Consider the following 19,194-nt stretch of genomic DNA (forward strand, 5'->3'; position numbering starts at 1 on the left):
TCGCCGTGATCCGTGACGCGACCACAGGTTACTACTTCGAGATCCTACGCTTGTAGGAAACTGAAGGTTGACCATCCAGTTGCTACGGGCCCGTTCTCCCGTGAAGAACTTTGCTATTGGTGACTGATGTCACCTTCGTACCTGTTATGAACTGGTTGAAAACAGCACTGCAGCACGAATATCAGTCACTAGTGTATCAGGCTGGATAGCTATAAAATGGTTCAAAGCTTCTTACCGCATTACCAAACTGCCATCGTTCAGAATACTGTCGACATCACACCATTAAGTCAGTGTTCATACAAAGAAGGCTGTTCTGCAGGGAAAGCGGACATGAAGTCTTTCCTGCCCAATTAGGCATGACACTGTAGGGAGACCATGACGTGAAGAATTTACGTTGTCTTGCAGACGCCACACATATCTCAAAAAGCAGTTTGCCGCATTGGGCACGCATAAACCTCTCGCCACACAGACTTCCAACAGATGCCGTTCACAAGAAAGTGTTGCCCACGACACCATGCAAGGTAGTGCCAACCGTCAGACTTGGCAGTAAATACCGCGGTAGTTCCGAGTTCCCTAGCGCAGCTGCCATGCTGGGTCGTTCAGGTGTCTTGTAGTAATCGCTGAATGAGTTTCCACAGCCGATGCGCTTTACAGTGAGCAACAGCGCCGTTAGCTCACCACACAGACTGTACAAACATGAGACGTGTCCGCTGTTAGGCGCTAGGGTCGAATCCGTCCACGGGATTTGTATGCGCCTTGACGTAGTACACGCTACCATTCCTGTTCTTGCGTGACATGAACCGCTGGTAGAGGTTCTTTCGTTTGATCAGCAATATGGCCGACAGCAAGATGGCACTGATACTGAGCGCCCCGACAACCAGCACACCCGTGCGGAAAGTGCTGCTCTGTTCGCGCTCGACTCGCAAGCTCGGGCAAGCAAAAACTTCATCGGGCACCTCCAACATGGGCTTGTGCTCGTACGCAGTAGGGCTTCCGCACCTGCGCAAAAAGCCTAATTAGTCAACACAAAGGCTTGCCGCGATGAGAACTTCATAAAGACTATCTCTCAGCACCCACTTTCTTTAGTTTTTACGTTTAACATAAACAAAACACGAGCGCCAACGCCACCACTACCATATTACCAAGAACAACAAGGACACAGTCACCTGCAAGTCTGTAGTCTAACCCCCGTATTCAGAAACGTTCCTTCACTTCAACTTGACTTGCCAGCGCCTTTAACGCGTTTCGAACGCGCTGCTTTCAAGGCAGCACAAACGCGTTTCGAACGCGCTGCCCAAGGCGGTGGCAAGTCAAGTTCAAATCGAGGAGCGTTTCTGAATACGGGGGTAAGTGAGTATTGTGATGTGCGACACTGTGTTTGCGTTCGAACTTACTACGTTATGGAAAGGTAGATGGGATGAGAGGGGGGGGGGGGGGGTTAGTCAGACTACGTCAACGTACTAGCAGCACAGCGACGAGGAAATTGTGACCGTCCAACGACTCCGAAGCAGTTTGCCGCGTTCTGATGCAGCGCTTAATTCGCTGTCAGGTTCGCACATGCGGGCACAGTGCTAGGACCCTTCGATGTAAAGAGCTCACCTTTAATCACACGACGTTGTTATTGCTATTCATAGCGTAAACATATAAAACGCCAAAGAGAAAGGGATAGCTGGCTAGCAACTGTCTCCTAAAAGGAACACCTCTTCCACGATCATCAAGCAATTCATTTCCACTCTTTTAATTTCTTGCATTTCTTGCAAAGTGATCCCTGCAAAAGTTACCACTTTGGCAAAGCGCTGCAAAAGAACAAAATTATGGCGTATGCGGTTAAGAGAATCGCCCGAATACGCTGCCTCAGCCGCGATGTCCACTGGATAACACTCCCAGGGCTATATATCGTACACAGAGACAAATGCCCAAGAAAAGTGACGATAGCCTGAAGCCGAAGTAACCGCATTGGTAAAAGCCCCGCTCAACTCGAATTAAGTTATATTCCGTCCACTTTCATTTTTACTCTACACTTTACCATTTCGAAATTTCAATTAAACATTCCATTTAATTTTCTACATGCTTTCTTTGACTTCAGTGTCTGTTTACTTTTGTGACTAGCTAAAGAAATAAAGCCGTCACGATTTACTTTCTCACACTATGAGAATTTCGGCTGTATGTAACATATTTACTATACAGACTTCGGAATTTCAAGTCTTCGTAACAACGTCACGTGTAGACATCGCATACCTGATGCAACGAAAACCTTTCGGCTCTAGTTCAATCCTGCGTGCTCGTTCACTCACCTGAGTTGGACTGTCAATTCTTTTTGGAGTTGCAGCTTTCGAATCCAAGCATTGTTGCAGTCACATACCCAGGGATTTCCCTGGAGGTCTAAGATTTCAAATTCTTTCCACGGTGCGATGTCTTCGTCCAGATACTGGATGTTGTTGTTCTGCAGATAAAATTCTCGCAAGGTCCAGTTGGCCGCCGGCTCGACGCGCCAGAACACGCCAAAAATGTCGAGGTCTATGCTTTTCAGCTTGGGATTATTGCCCAAGAACAGAGACCTCATTTTCTTCTGGTAGGAGAAGGCGTCGCCTTCGACAGCTTCCAGATCTTTCATTTTCTCAACATATAGTTCTTCGATATTGTGCAGCTTGAAGAAGGAGTTGTAACCAAGCGTGCCCACTGGATTGTCCGACATGACTAGAACTTTCAGACCATCAGCACTGCGCAACGCACTGGAAGGCACCTTATCAAATAAGTTCCCGGACAGGTCCAAATAAACGAGGCGCGGCATTGTGTGGAATATACCGTCCGGTAGCGAGTGAGCGCCGATGTTCGACAACTCTAGACGCTCAAGGTTGGGCAGCTTGAACAGCCCAATCTGTAGATACCGCAGTGGGTTCCTGTTCAAGTTCAGTTGTTCTAGGGACACCAACGGCCGGAATAATTCTATAGGAGGCTGTATTAGTTTGTTCCCGCTAAGATTCAAGGCTCGTAAGTTCGTCATGTTTACGAAGACATCCCCGTGAAGAACTTCGAGTGAATTTTCGCTCAAGTCCAAGAACTGAAGCTGCGGGAAGGCGGAGAACACTCCCGGCTCTACGATTGCGATCCGGTTGTCGTGAAGGTCTAGCACCGAAACGTTGGACGGCTCCAGGTGTGTGATGTGGTCGATGAAGTTGTGGCTCAGGTCCATCTTGTAGATGTTTCGCGGCCAGTAGCTGCCTGCGGGAACAATAGTGAGGCCCTTTCGCGAACAGTCGACCTGCACCGAACTCTCTTTTTCCTGGGACTCGTTCCACAAGCAGCTGGCTCGCAGCACGTTAGTGTTGGCTTGGCAAGACGACGCCACGAGGGCGACGATTGAAGCGACTAGACAACGGTAAGCCATCCTGACCCCTGCTGAGTTTCGCGTTCGGCTCCTAGTTTTCTGCAAAGAATAGATAGGGAAGATTGAAATGAAGGGACTTGTCATGCAGTGGACATAGTTTTGCCTACTACAAAAATATGTTGCTGCCCACCTGAAACACGGTAAAGTGAAGCGGCAATGATGAGGATAATAATAAGCGAGTAAACAAAGTAAAGCCACACGCGAGAAAGCGATCACAGGGTTTGATTAAGGATGGTCTGATCGCGGCAAGATTGACATTCGTTTCGCTTAACTTTTCTACAGGCCGTACAAAGTGACAGCACTTATGGTGGCGTGGCAAGCCGCATCCCGTAACTAAATTCAGCATTCATCCTCCGTTTAATAAGCTATCTCATCCGGAGTGCGCGTAAATGAGCTGCACTGTATAATGCTTCGAAATAACGCCTCAAAGTGGAAGCAAAGGTCTAGCTGAGTAAGCAACTGTTGGTAGTACGCTTATCAACGAGGGAGTGTTTTGGTCAGATATCTTGGTCTTAAGATAAGAGAGCTGTCTACAAGGAACAATTGAACTGTGGAAGTAGAACAAAGAAGTCTCATAAATGCTAACAAATGGAGTGTAACGACAATACTAATATAAAGATATTAGTCAATCCATTATGTATATATTAAGAACAATTCTAGAAAGAATTTTGTTATCTGGCCATTCCTGGTGCGGCAACGATTTAGTGAGAACTATGCTATAACGAGAATCGCATGGTGAGGGAATTTTCGTCTGGAAGCTGCAAAGGAAAAACGGGTCGCCCGTTGCATGTACATTTCACTAATAGAAGACTGAATATGTTATTAATGCGACATGGAAACAAAAAATGAAAGAAACCCAGTAAGAAAAAAAGTTACCACAAACAGAGGCAACAGAGTTTCCTAAGAGGTTGCGAATAGCAATGTAATTTCTGTCCAGGTCGCTATCATGCGATTTACGCTTCGCGACATGTGACAAGACACTCCTTCAACCGTCTCGGTTAAACATGGCGCTCACCTGCCTCCTGGTCACCAGTACAATATCGGTGCGAGCGCTGAGTGAAAGCTAGCGTCATGAGCGTGGATGTACGACGTGTAGTGGCTTCCACACATACGCGCCCAGTGTTCACAAAGCGAAAAAACACAGATTCATAAGGAACGCTAAGCCACTCTCTGCGAGTAACCTGCTTTTCTTCATTGACGGTTAAGGCTCTTTCGTCGGCAGAAAGTAAGGAAAGGTGTTGTGGAAAAGGTTGGCAGAACAAAGTAAGAGTTCTTGCCTTGGGAAGACCGGGTGTTGTCGGCAGGCAGTCACAAGCACGGGCCGCCTTATCTGGGCCCCGACGCGTCCTGGACGAAGAAGGGTGAGGGACAACATGTATTGTTGGCTCGAGGAGGATAGAGAGCACTCGCGCAGCATGTATCCATGGCTACCAGATAGGAGCTAATCAGGCTGTCTACGTCGCCTCGTTCATACGGGCCACAAAAATATATGGTGGGCTGAGCTCCGCAGGCCTCGCCCTCCAGTTCGCGCGCTGGGTATGCATGTAGTGCAGCCAGTGACATGTTACCGTTAATCCGCGCCGCTCAAGCTGGGACCCGCCAGGGACGAAACTACGCTAAGCGCAGCGTGGCGCAAAGGCGCAACGGCGCCCCGCCGAGCGTGTGATGCGAACGTATCCGGCGAGTCAGTGCACGCTCCCGCCTGTTACCGCGTTTCCGTTTTCGTCGCTGGAGTGACATGCAGCGTGTCTCATTGTGTCGACCTGCTGGCTGCATACCCGCACAGCTTTAATGCTGGTTCACCTACACCAGAGCCGATGCACGCGGCTTGTTTGTGTGAAGGGAAATGTTCTACTGCAACACAAGCGATTCTCTATAGTGCTGCCCTCTGAATAATTATTTAATTTATACTTAACAAACGGTGGGACCATGAAAGCTGCCGGCTGGTCCATCTCGCTTAGCCGTATCAAGTTATAGTGTCATTCTTTCTCAAAACAAAAGGCCCGGCGAGATTGCTCCATTTCTCACTATACGCCCTTCGTCGACTTCCTGTCGTGAAATAGGTGTCCCCTAGGGCAGCGATTACAAAAGCATGGCTCGAGGACATCTTGTTTGCGAACCGCATGACATAACTGGCCTCATATATGCACACGCACCCTAAGTTTTCTAACGCTTAGTGCGACCAATCTCTCAACATCACAGCTACGGTCGACTACGAATCAGGCGTAAAGTATGACCTGAGCTCAGCGCGTCTCAGTGCTTGCTAGTCTACGTAAATGCGACCAAGTGAGTAGTTACCAGTGCCATAGTGCCCGCTATTTGTGACAATAATGCACCTATACGCGGATGACAGTGCTATCCTCAAAAAAATTGTGTCCCATGATGATCATGTTGTGTTGCAGAGATGCCTCGTAGCAGTTTCTGACGTGTGCTCGAATAGGGGAATGCTGCTCAACGCGGGAAAAAACGTACTTCTACGCGTAAACAGAAAAAGAATCTCCCAGCACATTTCACTATCAGCTTGAAAACAGAACTGTAACCGAAGTCGAAAAATATAAATATCTTGGCGTTACTTTTACCAATAAACTCACATGGTCGACACATATCTCAGATATCTGCTCAGATGCATTAGAGAAACTGTGGTTCGTAAAGAGGGAGCTTAAGCACGAGCCTGTAAGAACTAAAATATTTCCCACAGTGCAACAGTGAGATATAAATTAGAATATGCTGCTGGATTCTCGGTACCGCATACTAAAAAAAGGACGTTACGGAACTTGGCGAGTCCAGAGAAAAACTGTGCGATTTATATATGAAAAATATGCCCTAATTAATGTTACAAAATAGGATACAGACACTACAAACACGCAGAAAAATTAATCATCTTGTACTACTGCACAATACTCTTACTGCGAAAAATAATATGGCGCTACCCTCCTCTTTGCGAAAACTGCGCATGCTAATATTCGCCAGCAAGCGAATATTTGCTTGCACCAATTTTCACTAGAGATAGTGAGATAATAATCTTTAATGAAATTCCCGGAGATATTAGCCTGGTTTTTCCCCTCCAACGGTGAGCGAGCGCAATTCCCTTCCGATTGGTGTACTTGAGTCAAATGATTTCATGGCTGGTTTGACAAACCATTCTTGCGAGTTCTAGCGCTGTCGAAGTGTGATTCCTGCTTCTTTTTTTATGCATCATGTTCATTTCTTGCAGCATTGTTTACGCATGTTTTTATTTTCATTTTTGCTTTAATACCCCTCCTTCTTGGGCCGGAGTACTGGCCTGCAGTATTACTAACTAAAAATAATGTTTAAGTATTCGGTGGTTTACACTAGCAGCTTTGATTACTAGTATAAGTAATTTAGTGATTAACGAGGAATCATTTTAAAACCCTCCGAAACATGTCCCTCTCTTTGATCGTCACGAAGGCCACTGGATCCAGGTTGCTACTCCCTCTCCGATTTCCTGATGCCTGAAAAGCATCTGGATCAACTACGAGGGAGCGCGGTCACAGTGCACCGCTATTTCTTCTGTTAAGCTCAAGTCGCAGCATTCAATTTGTTCTAACGTACGCGACTCCGCGTGCCACTCGTTCGGAGCAAGTATCTAGAAAAAGAAAAAAAAAAAGACCTGGCCATTTTCGCGTAAGACCTTTGAACGGCACATTGCCATGAAAAAGAGAGAGATCGAGAGAAAGAGAAATGCAGGGATGTTAACCAAGGACGTGCTCGATTACCTCCTTAGATTATTGATATCAATAATTTTATGATTAATGATGATGCGAATGAATTCTCTTAAAGACCAATAAGAATTCTCGTACGGCATATATGCAAAATGTCCAGCCATCCCATATGAACACACAGATGCTCTTATATGATCGTACGCGACTGCTCCCCATCTTTTTACTTTTGTTTTATTTCCTTTTTTGTCTGTGTGTGTTCTGTCATGCGAGTGTTCGTTGGCCGCGTGAAGGGGCCTCTTGCTTGTTTACGGACTGCTGAGATCGGCGAGCCTCCCTTCGTTGCGGGGCGCCGGGGGCAGAATAAAGGAGGCAGCCCCACTTTACTGCGCTATGCTGTTTCGAATGCACGAGGATGAGCACGGCTTTGAATTGCTCGAGACAACGCCAGCGCCGCTGGCACAGGAGGTGAAACGCGATGCTTTGCGCCTTCGCGCCGGCACGGCGTTCGACACCACGTTTCCTCGAATGCGTGGAATTGGGTCCTCGCCGGCTGCCCAGACCCTCCGACTTGGTGGAACCATTTGTGTGCGTGTGTGTGTGTGTATGCGTGCAGGGCCGTAGCTAAGGGGGGGGGGGGGTTGTTGTGGGAGGGCTGAAACCCCCGAAAATTTCCGATTTTGCTCGCGTATATATACACGCACACATACAAACGCCCGCACGAACATACATAAAGTATGGTTGAAACCCCCCCCCCTCCTTCCCCTGAAAAAAAATTCTAGCTACGCGCTTGTATGCGTGTTTGTGTCAACGTGCGCGTTTGTGTGCTCGGACCTGTGGCCGTGAAAACGAAAGCAAAAAGCGCGGGAAGGACGAGACAGACCGAGACGAGTGAGCGACGAAGACAGACAGCGAAATGCGCGCGATTTGAGCGGATGTGCGTATGAGACTGTGTTGTGAGTTTTGCGCTGTAACTAAGTTTTCGATAATTAAATGTAAACTTCTTTTTCCCTTTTAACCATGCATCGTGCGTTCTATTGTATATTATTTTACGGCCATTATCCATGACGATAACAGTATGATGTTATTGGATATCTGGCGTGATACGGTTTTCACCGCATCCTGAAACGTACGAAGTTCAGTTGTCTTGCATACAGTTTCAACAGTTTAAGAGCCCCTTCGTGATATGATTGCTTCAATTTTGATTGAGCCGTGCAGAATCCGATAACTTCAGCTCGATGGGACTAGCATCCAGTTCCTACAACTACAGGGTACATCGAACTGGGTGCTTGTCTTCCGGTTAATCTACTCGCTTTTCACATCTCATTTCCCCAACACTCGTTTCTACAGTCTTACAATATGGTACCTCTGTCCTTGTGAGGGTATGCGGCGAAGAACAGACGGCCCTGTAAGGCGGCAACATCTTTAGACTTATGCGAAAAACAAGTAAGCGCGACAAGCCCGCCCTTGGCTTCCAGACATTTCATTCCGTACACCGATCCGCGCCGCCAAAACTGGAGCAAACAGGGACTCCGCTCGAAGTCACATTCGACCGGGTCGCCATAAATTGTGTCAAATAAGTGCTGCAAGGCCCGTCCGTGTATAATTAGAGCCACGTTTAGACGGCTTGATCCAGATCCTTTATCGGGAAGCCGAGACTTTAAGAGGCAGGCGGTGACGCAAGAAGTCGTACAAGTCCATGTCGCGGTCGAGTGCTTAAGAGGGCTTTCGTTGCACTGAGGGCGGCGGATTACTAAACGCTCCGTCGACTCCTCGCGACACCGTGTCGCATTGGGGTCGCCCGCAAGAATCAAAAAGACCGATCGTGTGATGTCGCGCATCTAGGACAAGCTGTAATTCAGAGGGAACGCTGTCACCACGATGCTTCTTAGCTTGGTATCACTACAGCGAGAACATTTCTCTTCGACCATACGCATGCCTTCCCAGCTTAGTTGGTTGACGATGTTTGACATATTGGAGCCACAAGCTGTAGTGGCGATCAGCTTTGACCACTTAGGGTTAAATTCATTGATGCCTTTTTTTTTTCACTTCTCCCCATCAGAATGCGGCCGCCGCTTTTTGGAATCGAACCCGCGACCTCATGCTAAGCAGTGGAGTTTCATGCATATAACCACTGAGTCACCTTGGCGAGGAACATTTCATATCTGCGAGCTTGCAAGCGGCATTGAATTGGAAAATACGTGTTCACACGAAGCCCAGGACATGGACGACGCCCCGAATGTTGATGCCGCGCACACATTGCATGCTCCGACATTTGACGTTCTCGTGTTGTGGCTACAGAAATTTTTGAAATATTAACTCTAATAACAACCGTCTCGCACGCACTGCGCCATTGAATAGTGTAATGCATCTTTTAAAATGCGAAGCATTTCTTAGTGAACCAAAGACGCTTTGACCGTTTCTTTCTTTCTTTCTTTCTTTCTTTCTTTCTTTCTTTCTTTCTTTCTTTCTTTCTTTCTTTCTTTCTTTCTTTCTTTCTTTCTTTCTTTCTTTCTGTCTTCTTTCTGTCTGTCTGTCTGTCTGTCTGTCTGTCTGTCTGTCTGTCTGTCTGTCTAGCCGCATACGTCAGGGCACTCTCGTGGTCGTCTGCTTAACTCGACACATACCAAAATTCACATGGGAGGACATTAGCGTATGACGAACACAATTAACAGGTCATTGCATGAGTAGCGTGCGATACCTTTCGCGTACGTCATTAAACCCCTTCCCTCAGACACTTGCGGCACAAACCCGCATACCACGGCTCGTGGAATGTGGGTATGAACCACAGGTGATTCACAGTATATATCAACCCAGGAACGGCGATAACCGACTTCCGAAATCTTAACCTGATAGCGTTAAGGAGCTTGTGTCGTAGAAAATCCAGTGCCGGCGTCGGCACCGTTGTCGGTGAGAGAAAAATCATAAGGACAGAAAGAATGAAAATCACACTTAGAACCGGAATCTAACCTAGGAATTCTGCGTGGCAGTCAAGTATTGTACCACATATCATGCCAGTGCTTGAAACTGCTTAAGAAATAATATTTACTTTTTGATCGACAACGTTCACAAGTATGAACAGCCGTACCAGTTCAAGATGGGTGGGCGGTAAGCAAGTGGTTCAACTTTGGCCGGGTGGCTGCATCGTGTGACAGACAGACAGACAGACAGACAGACAGACAGACAGACAGACAGACAGACGGACGGACGGACGGACGGACGGACGGACGGACGGACGGACAGACAGACAGACAGACAGACAGACAGACAGACAGACAGACAGACAGACAGACAGACAGACAGACAGACAGACAGACAGACGGACGGACGGACGGACGGACGGACGGACGACGGACGGACGACGACGGACGGACGGACGGACGGACGGACGGACGGACGGACGGACGGACGGACGGACGGACGGACGGACGGACGGACGGACAGACAGACAGACAGACAGACAGACAGACAGACAGACAGGACAGACAGACAGACAGACAGACAGACAGACAGACAGACAGACAGACAGACAGACAGACAGACAGACCGACAGACAGGACAGACAGACAGGACAGACAGGACAGACAGACAGACAGACAGACGGACAGACAGACAGACAGACGGACAGGACGGACGGACGGACGGACGGACGGACGGACGGACGGACGGACGGACGGACGGACGGACGGACGGACGGACGGACGGACGGACGGACGGACGGACGGACGGACGGACGGACGGACGGACGGACGGACGGACGGACGGACGGACGGACGGACGGACGGACGGACGGACGGACGGACGGACGGACGGACGGACGGACGGACGGACGGACGGACGGACGGACGGACGGACGGACGGACGGACGGACGGACGGACGGACGGACGGACGGACGGACGGACGGACGGACGGACCAAAATTTCTGCGTTTAAGTTCCCCAAGAAAGACGTCATATCGCCGCAACGTCATTTGAGGTTGCAGTGTTCGCTATCAGCTTTTATAACAATGTAATAAACATTACATATGAATTCCTATGACTCGCCAAGCTATGGTGAACCATTGCTCACCTCGGAGGAATACAGCGAAAACCGTTGCTTATGATATGCACATCATCGCACCATATAGCGTGCAGTCCGTTTCGACAGGCCTAAAGCTGACATCTGCACTCTAACGTGAGTACCGACGTTATGTCGAACCATATGGCTCCCTTTGGGTGCCAGTGCAGTCGACGTGCCTGGTAAGCCCACGATCAGGCCCGTAGCCAGGGACGGGTCCCTAGCCCCCGCCCCCTCCTTCCCGAAGTTGGTGCTTCCTCAAACAGGTATTTTCGTCAAATAGTTAAAGGCCCCCAGAAAAGTTCCTTGCACGATTTACCCATAACCACTCAAAATGCACAAGAAGTCGGTGTAACTCGCGACGCTTGTTTCAAAGTCTACCGTGCATGCATGGTAGACTTTCATGCATGTCTACCCATAACGGTAGACATGCATGAAAATGAGGTTTCATACATTTTAACTGGAATAACAGTTTCTTAAGAGGAAGCACTGTTTCCACTAAATGTCAAAAAGAGAGAACGAGAGAAAACGTTATCCGCTCTATATTTTCAAGAACGGTGCACGTGAAATGATTTGTTTCGATCGTTTGTCACAACGCGCGTGCATCGATTCTTTCCTTTTACAACTGAATTGGTGCCTTCACAGAACACTTCTGGCCCGCGTCAGAAAGCAAACAAAACAACACAATACCACTTTCCGTTCCACTTCCCCAAAAGAAAGCAAGCAAAAAAAAAATATGACAGCTTTCATCAGAGCCAGGCCCGTAGGCGGGAATTTTTTTCGGGGGTGGGGCACTTGCTGAAAACCTTGACTATTTGAGAAGAACACCTATTTTTATTATTTATTTTTGGTGAAAACACTTACTTCAAAAAATTTCGGGGGAGTGGGGCGGGCTAGAAGAGGGCTTCTGGCCAATAGAGGTATTGCTCGAATGCTCTTAGAGCCCACATCCTGTTTGCGCAAAAAAGACTAGGCAAGCGCTGTTTCGACCGCCGTTTCGAGCATACAGTCTGATCATGCGGGCATCGTGTGTCGCATCACGTGGTATACAGCTCTGCAGATTTGCGGCTCGTACACAGCTGCTGCATCCGAAAGGTCGCGGCCGCTTTGCTTTTGAGACTACAGATGTCGTTAGCTGCTGTTCGACTTGCCATTCGACGCTGACACTAGCGCACAAATGAAACCAATCGGGGCGACGCCTCATTTATGCAGCGAAATCCGGCTATAGCGGACTTTGGACGGACCCATCCAACACATGAGGTACTTCAGGCTTGATTAAATATCTTTTATTGCAGTGGTCTCTACGATTTAAATACTAGCAATATTTTTTAATAATAAGACATTTCCTTATAAAAATAAAAACTTCTGGTCTTGCAATAGGCTCAGATGGTCCGCAAGAATTTAAAATTAAAAAGAAAGGGGGGGGGGGGGGGGGTCTTAGTGCAGAAGCAGTGCTTTAAAGGCCAACTCCGGCGATTTTTTGGCCATGTCAAAGTAATGGTGTTTTTATGTTCCTGAGACGCTCCTGTTACGAGCCCGATAGCAGAAATACTCGGCAAATTGGAGAATAATTTTAAATAAGCAAAAAAGCGCAACACCGAAACCGAAACCCAACCGAGTGTACTGTCTACGTATGACGTAGACGTTGTTACGAACGAACCGGAAGTCGTGCAAGGCATGCCGGTCACGCCGGCGCGGAATATGAAAACTGTGACAGCCGGGACGACCAGCGAAGCGCCGGCCAAACTAACGCTGTCTGTCGCCTTGTGCACAGCAGACGCTCGCTGTAGCGGCCGAAGCGCCGAAGTTAGCGGTGCCCTCGGTTGCGTCACTTCCGCCGCCTTCCCAATACTGACGTCACAGACGCAATGTTGCCAATAATTGTGGGAAACCAGGAGGGCGTTTGCAGACAAACTTTAAAATTCATTTGCAAACAATCTGCGCATGTCTAAAGCCTGTAATTTGGCATAAATGATGGAAACGTGCAAAGGAGCGTACCCAGCTAATTTCATTGAGATCCATCGACCTCGAAAAATCGCCGGACGTGGCCTTTAAAGGGGTGCTGGCACGAATATTTTCAGTTGTTTTTTTTTTTTGCGTCAAATGAAAGGTCAAGCCCCCAAGAGCCTAGAAAAGGTAGTGCTACGCGCGATTGCGCCCTTATGTTTTTAAAAGCGAGTTTCGGTTCCTACTGTACCCTGACGTCACAACACGGCATGAGCTTCTCGTCACGTGCTCGCACAATATATATGACGTTTCCGCGGCCACTCCGCACCGTGGCTCCGTGGCTCCGTTGGTGACGCACAAGCGGCCATTTTTGAAGTTTTGATGACGCGCAAGCGGCCATCTTGGGAGTTTTGGTACCTAACGTCATCACAACTAGCCCGACTGCTGTGTGAAGTCACCAGAATTTGTACTGTAGCCTGACGTCAAGCTAGTGTCGATGCCAGTAGGTGCGCCATGGAAAATTGGACTTTAATATCAAAATAAAATATCTTATCAGCACTTGCTGAGCTTCACATTTGCTGAGAGCCGTCTCTGCATACAGGAGATTTTTATGGCAGAGTAAACTCGCCTTAGAAAAAAGGTGTCAGTACCTTAATATTTTTACGAAAAGTAATATGTTCAGTTTTTATATACAACATTTCAAATTGTATCCACGTGTGACACAATTTGGTTTTCAATTTAACAAAAAAGATGGAACTGCGGATGCGCGAGAACTCAACTACGGTAGCTGGTTTGTACTGCACCAATAAATATTACGCCTGTAGACTGAGCAGAAAACGGTCGTTTTTCCCGGTTTTGTTTTACGGTGAAGCTGTCAGTAATGAATCAACGAAATGTGCACTTTCGAAGTTCACAAAATGCCGAATATATATATATATATATATATATATATATATATATATATATATATATATATATATATATATATATATATATATATATATATATATATATATATGGATTACGCGGCCATTATAAGTTCAACACGCGGTTCACTGTTCTCAACGCAGGGAGACTATATTATAGTGTTCTTGGTAACATGCTTTGTATTCTACTTCGGAGCGGCGTCATACGCCTGATACGCCTGTCACCGTATGCGTATAAATATCCTTCGAGTTGGGTAAGTAATATAAACTGACCTATATTGGTTCAATATAACAGCCCGGGCCAAGCGCGTGCTGCTTTTCTTTATTGAGCCTTAGATGCCTCATCAGATCAGCCAGTCAATCAGATGAACTTTATTAGAGCCCTGGGAGCCCACTGAGGGCTTCGCCTGCGACGGCGGCGGAAGCCAGAGGCTCCCGACCGCTTCACAGGCCCCCTGGACGCCCCTGAGTTGGCCGAAGCAGTGAGAGACGCATTAGTGAAAGTCTGCCTCGGTGGCGTGGTGTCTTCTTCTTTTGTCGCGTAAGCGGGGGCACCGCCACATAAGGTGCTGGAATGTAGCCAATTGGCCATCAAACGCGAAAATTGACCTTCGACGTTGGCGTCCCGCGGCGTCGGCGTCAACACGAGTGATGTAAAAAGTCTTCATCAGGTGATGACGTCACTATATAACGTCAACACCATTTGACGTCATGTGATGACGCCACCATATAATGTCATCATGAAGTCACATAACGTGACGACATATGACAACGTCATCACAGGATGTCGTCGCTTGGTCAAAGGTGGCCCGATCACGGAGGCCGTGCAAAACCACGTTAAGTGCAGAAAGCTCTCGGAGGTTTGCTGGGTAGTATCAATACATCGACTGAGAACACAAAGAAGACTACTTTCGCCTTCGAGTCGTCTTAAGCGAATGCATAAGGGACCTTATGAGTTTTTCTTATTATGCGAACCACAACTATAAGGGACGAGGAACGACGTAAAGGTGCTACAACACAGATGTTGATGTCAATTTTATGCTGTGTGGCGTTCGTTCCTAGAACATAAATTTCTGCACGTACCACAAACACCATGATGGGTGGTACCATCGCGCTTTTGGCACAGTGTCACCAGTGTGCCTTCAGCGACTGCATGACTAATGCAAGCCTCTGCGCGTTTTCTTTTGGTGCCGACCGAGCCTTTTGTTTTGTCGGCTGGAAAATGAAAAAAACGGATACAGTTCCATGTCAAGGTGCCCACATGACGCGCTCTATTTCGCTGGCGAACGCACTGTCCTGTCTGTCAACGTGCGCGTCGTTTCCTTTCTTTTTTTCCCCCGTGTGTGCGCGCCACTTGTTCCAACAAAGCGAAGCCGGGCTGCTCGCTTATGACGGGACGCACCTGTGAGGGCGAAACGCCGTGAATTCGCTCCGCAAACAGCATACTCTCGCCCCAGAGAAATAGCATGCGTGCTCCTATATACAGAAGGGCACGTGATGATTAACACATATGTGCGCACATATAATGACGAGCGCAGTACGCACATTTCAACTATAAAAATATACTGAACGCAAACACTTAACAGCTGGTGCATAATTCCCAAAAATACGTATATCAGTGAATAACAGACAGTCCCATAACATTTATAACCTGAGATAATAAGTGTCCCATAAACTGACACGCTAAGTATATAGGTAAAGAAAATGAGTGAATGATAGAATTGGTACCAGTTAATAAAGGTTTGGACAGCTGCACATCGCTATGTCTATATAGTACAAGGAAATCGACTAAAATGCATCACGAATAATTGATTCATTGGCTTTCGTCTGCACATAAGGCAACCATATCCGGGTGTGATCGAAGCTCTACAAATAGTACGACGACTCAGAGCGCGCGCCATGCAGGGGTTCGGACGGGTGAGCGCAGCTAGCAAATGTGCTCCATAGATTGGGCGGACACTCCTGCTTGAAAAGGTGTCCTTAAAATGAATTATTTTGTAGAGAGGACACTGGTGTTTAAATAAAATCCCTTGTGTATTCCAGAATAAACTCAAACTCGAAGTACATCTCTTACAACCTACGAAAACTGTCTTGGAATAGGGCTGGCTGACTCGCAGCTCACTGCTTCGACACGCATGCCATCGCGAACACAGAGATGTGTAGATATATTTCCCCTTCACTGCGCATGCGCATGCGGCTCGCGCTCTGTCGCACCCAGCATGTCAGGCGTGCCGCCTGCCAAACCTTTTTCAGTCGCGCTCCTTCGTGGTGCTGCACGCGGCATGCAGCAAACCTTTCACTGCGGCCAGATCTCTCCAACGTTCCATTAACAGGAGGTCATGTGCATTATTGCGCGAGACCGACGTGCAATGGCGACAGGGGCGTAGCCAAAGGGGGGGTTGGGGGGGTTCAAACCCCCCCCCGAAATTTTTCAGTTTTGCTTGCGTACATAGGCATGCACACATACAAACGCACGCACGAACATACATAAAGTATGGTTGAACCCCCCCCCCCCCCCCGAAAAAAATTTCTGGCTACGCCCCTGAATGGCGAGTATAAGCGCTCCCTGCAGACCATAGCGCCAACGCAACATCCGTACTCCAGGGTTTAGGCGCTGCTATATTTCTGCTGGCTGCAGCCTCCAGGTCTGGGCACGCAACGACATTATCGCATATGGAACCGCAGTCTTTGTCCCGCCGTTCCAAGGACATCGTAGTGTACGATAGGCAACCAACCGCTTCGTGTACACGTTAAAGGGCGCAGGAAAAGCCGTGTCCGCAAAATAAGAGGCTCATAAAAATGTCGCGCCCCGCGTGCCCGCTTAACAAGGAGGAGCGGTGCGCGCCATGCGCGGCGAGTTCTTTCCTCGATGATTTCGTATAGTTCGCACGGATGGCGCACCGTTAAAAATCACGGTCACGCTGACATTTTCACAAGGGGCCACATAAGCAGCTGAGACATTCACTCACCGGGGCCAGTGCTTGCGTAGACATTAGGCGCGAAAACGCTGAGCGCACTATAGGTGTCGCCGCTGCGGTGCGTCAAACAGCTGCGGCTTTAAGCTCTGTCGTCCTTATTTCACTCTCGGTTCGGGTGGGATATAGTAAAAGAAGTATCGTATATATGAATCTTCTTCTTCTCTCTCTCTTTTAATCAGTGTGCAACTACAAATGGGTAGCAGGTTCGACGAGGCGAAAAGCGACCACACATTCGCGAAGATGTGGGTGACTAGCGGTTAGCTTACCGCGCTTTTGGACACTCGCGTTAAAAAGGGTATTGACGCAGAATAGCGACACATACCGTCGGGGTTCGTCGACCGAGCTGAATAGAGAAGTAAACGCTCACGCACGCAGTCATAACGCTTCGTCTGCGGCACCATCGCGCACCGCTGTGTCGACCACGCTGCCACGCTGCAAGTAATCTCTCCCCGCGCAAACAGTCCCCCATGCGAATCGCTCAGAGTCTCACCTGGACAGGCGCCTGCTCCAGTCGGGAGACGACCATGACGGTAAAGTCCAGAGCGAGGTATTGCTTCAGCGTCGATGTAACGCGACGTATCGCGTCGCCATGGCATCGAATTCGGCTGCGTCGTCGTCGCGGAGAGCGCGAGCCGCCGAGAGGGCGCTTATTCGCGCGACCAAGGCTGCCGTCGCAGCAGCCAGCGCCTCGCACCTGTGGAGCAGGAAGTGGCTGCGCGCGCGTGAGTCGGCGGGGCTTTGTGTGCGTGCGAGTGTGCGTGCAGCGACCTTGCCTGGCTGCACGTAAGTATAAATAAGAGAAGCACAAAAATGAACCCCCGTTGCTGCCCACACAGCGATGGAAGCTGTGGTGAGGGCGTCCGACGGGAAAGGGTCTGCGCCGTCGCTCGCCGTCAGCTGCGCTTCAGGCCTAACGGTGTAAGCCGCACACCTAGCTCGTCTGCGAATGTCGGCTTTTTTTTCTTCCTTTACCCCGAGCGATTTCTCAGAAGCAGCCGGCACTCGTCTGTAAAACACCAAAGGCAAAAGAACAGAAGTAACACAAGCCATGGGCATTTCTTCTTCATAATCTGCTGTTGTGAGTAGATTGGTTACGAGACGTCGTACTTTCAGGCAAGGGCCAGTTACAGGCAGCCGCAATGCTTTTCGCGTTGGGCTCGCAGCGCGCGTGCAGCGGCTCTGCAGTTTTCAGGAGCGCGCGGAGGCACCACGTGCTCCCGCGAGACCCGTAGCCAGCGCCATTACCACAGAAAGAGGCGTGGCCGTGGCCGTCATAGGCAATTTCCTCCGAACCGACATTTGGGGTCGTAACTGCTGTAGTCGTTGCGATGTATTTTTGGTTCATCGCTGAAGTATCGCGAATGGTACGTCGAGTAAGCGCGCCGCTTTTTCTTTTTTTCGCAGACTAATTGAGTAACTCCGCTCTCGGAAACCCCACGAGATTCCAAATAGCAGTTATTGTTTGTTTAGGGATGCAAACCAAGGTATTTTGGTCACCGGACAATGGGCCAAGCGAAAGTCACAAAAGAAAAAGAAATGTTGATAAGAAGGCCGCCTAAGATGCAGGAAAAGCTGTATCAATTTAAGTGCGCCCATAAAGAGAAACAGGCCAACTGCAGCGCTGACCTGCAGAAACAAGAATAAAGTGGACGTTGAAATGTGTCCATTTGAAATAGGACCGGCACACATGCGGATAGACCAACTGGAATTACCCAAAATAGACACTAGCAAACGAAACACAGTTTATCTATGTAGGCTATTGAGTGTATGAAGCTTTGTTTGTACGAGTTCATGAATGAAACAATGTTTCTAAATTTCAAAAAAAAAAATGTGTGTTGTTTTGGCACGTGTTCTGGGAAAAGGTTAAAGAAAATATCGCGGCGGGTTTCGAACTCTCATATAACTTCTCCACCCACCACTTTGTTCTCCACCTCAGCAATGATGCCTCAACGCAGGGGATTGGCCGAGAAGTGGGTGCATTTTTCCATTAGTTTCTATATAGGTTAACATTACTTGGCTACTATAGTTCCCTCCGCCCACCCGCTACGCCAGTGATGACAGTGCTGACGTTATTGGCTTTGCTCTTCTCGTATCTTTTTCTCTTCCTTCATGCTCGTTACGTCGTTACGGTTACTGATAAATGCTCCAAATCCGGTGACCCTAAACTAAGCTAAAGTAAGGAAAGGAGTTTACTCCGATACATTATTCCTTGAGAAATC

The 19,194-nt window shown here is 48.4% G+C and overlaps 1 protein-coding gene across 3 annotated transcripts; it reads right to left on the reverse strand.

Annotated features, from left to right (window-relative positions):
• Positions 1 to 208: 208 nt before the first annotated feature.
• LOC119382477 (leucine-rich alpha-2-glycoprotein) lies at positions 209 to 17,716 on the reverse strand. Of its 3 annotated transcripts, none has more exons than XM_049412216.1 (4): positions 17,466 to 17,716; positions 4,666 to 4,735; positions 2,295 to 3,427; positions 209 to 999 (listed from the first exon to the last, which is right to left on the reverse strand). In XM_049412216.1, exons 3-4 carry the CDS (start codon positions 3,386 to 3,388, stop codon positions 714 to 716), a joined length of 1,380 nt encoding a protein of 459 aa, XP_049268173.1. In that variant the 5' UTR covers positions 3,389 to 3,427; positions 4,666 to 4,735; positions 17,466 to 17,716; the 3' UTR covers positions 209 to 713. The 3 variants fall into 3 exon arrangements, with proteins under 3 accessions (XP_049268173.1, XP_037506115.1, XP_049268172.1); XM_037650187.2 differs by lacking the exon at positions 17,466 to 17,716 and adding an exon at positions 16,967 to 16,983; XM_049412215.1 differs by lacking the exon at positions 4,666 to 4,735 and having other exon boundaries at positions 17,466 to 17,700.
• Between the last annotated feature and the right edge of the window lie 1,478 nt (positions 17,717 to 19,194).

This window comes from Rhipicephalus sanguineus, chromosome 2 (genome assembly GCF_013339695.2).
Source record: "Rhipicephalus sanguineus isolate Rsan-2018 chromosome 2, BIME_Rsan_1.4, whole genome shotgun sequence".
NCBI classification, from domain to species: Eukaryota; Metazoa; Arthropoda; class Arachnida; order Ixodida; family Ixodidae; genus Rhipicephalus; species Rhipicephalus sanguineus.

Bases quoted from the DNA above. Each gene is read 5' to 3' on its own strand.
- LOC119382477 (XM_049412215.1), bottom strand. From the start codon at position 17,501: ATGGTCGTCTCCCGACTGGAGCAGGCGCCTGTCCAG. The intron at 3,428-17,465 runs GTGAGACTCTGA...TATTCTTTGCAG, and splicing joins TGGAGCAGGCGCCTGTCCAG to AAAACTAGGAGCCGAACGCG. The intron at 1,000-2,294 runs GTGAGTGAACGA...CTTTTTGCGCAG, and splicing joins GAATTGACAGTCCAACTCAG to GTGCGGAAGCCCTACTGCGT.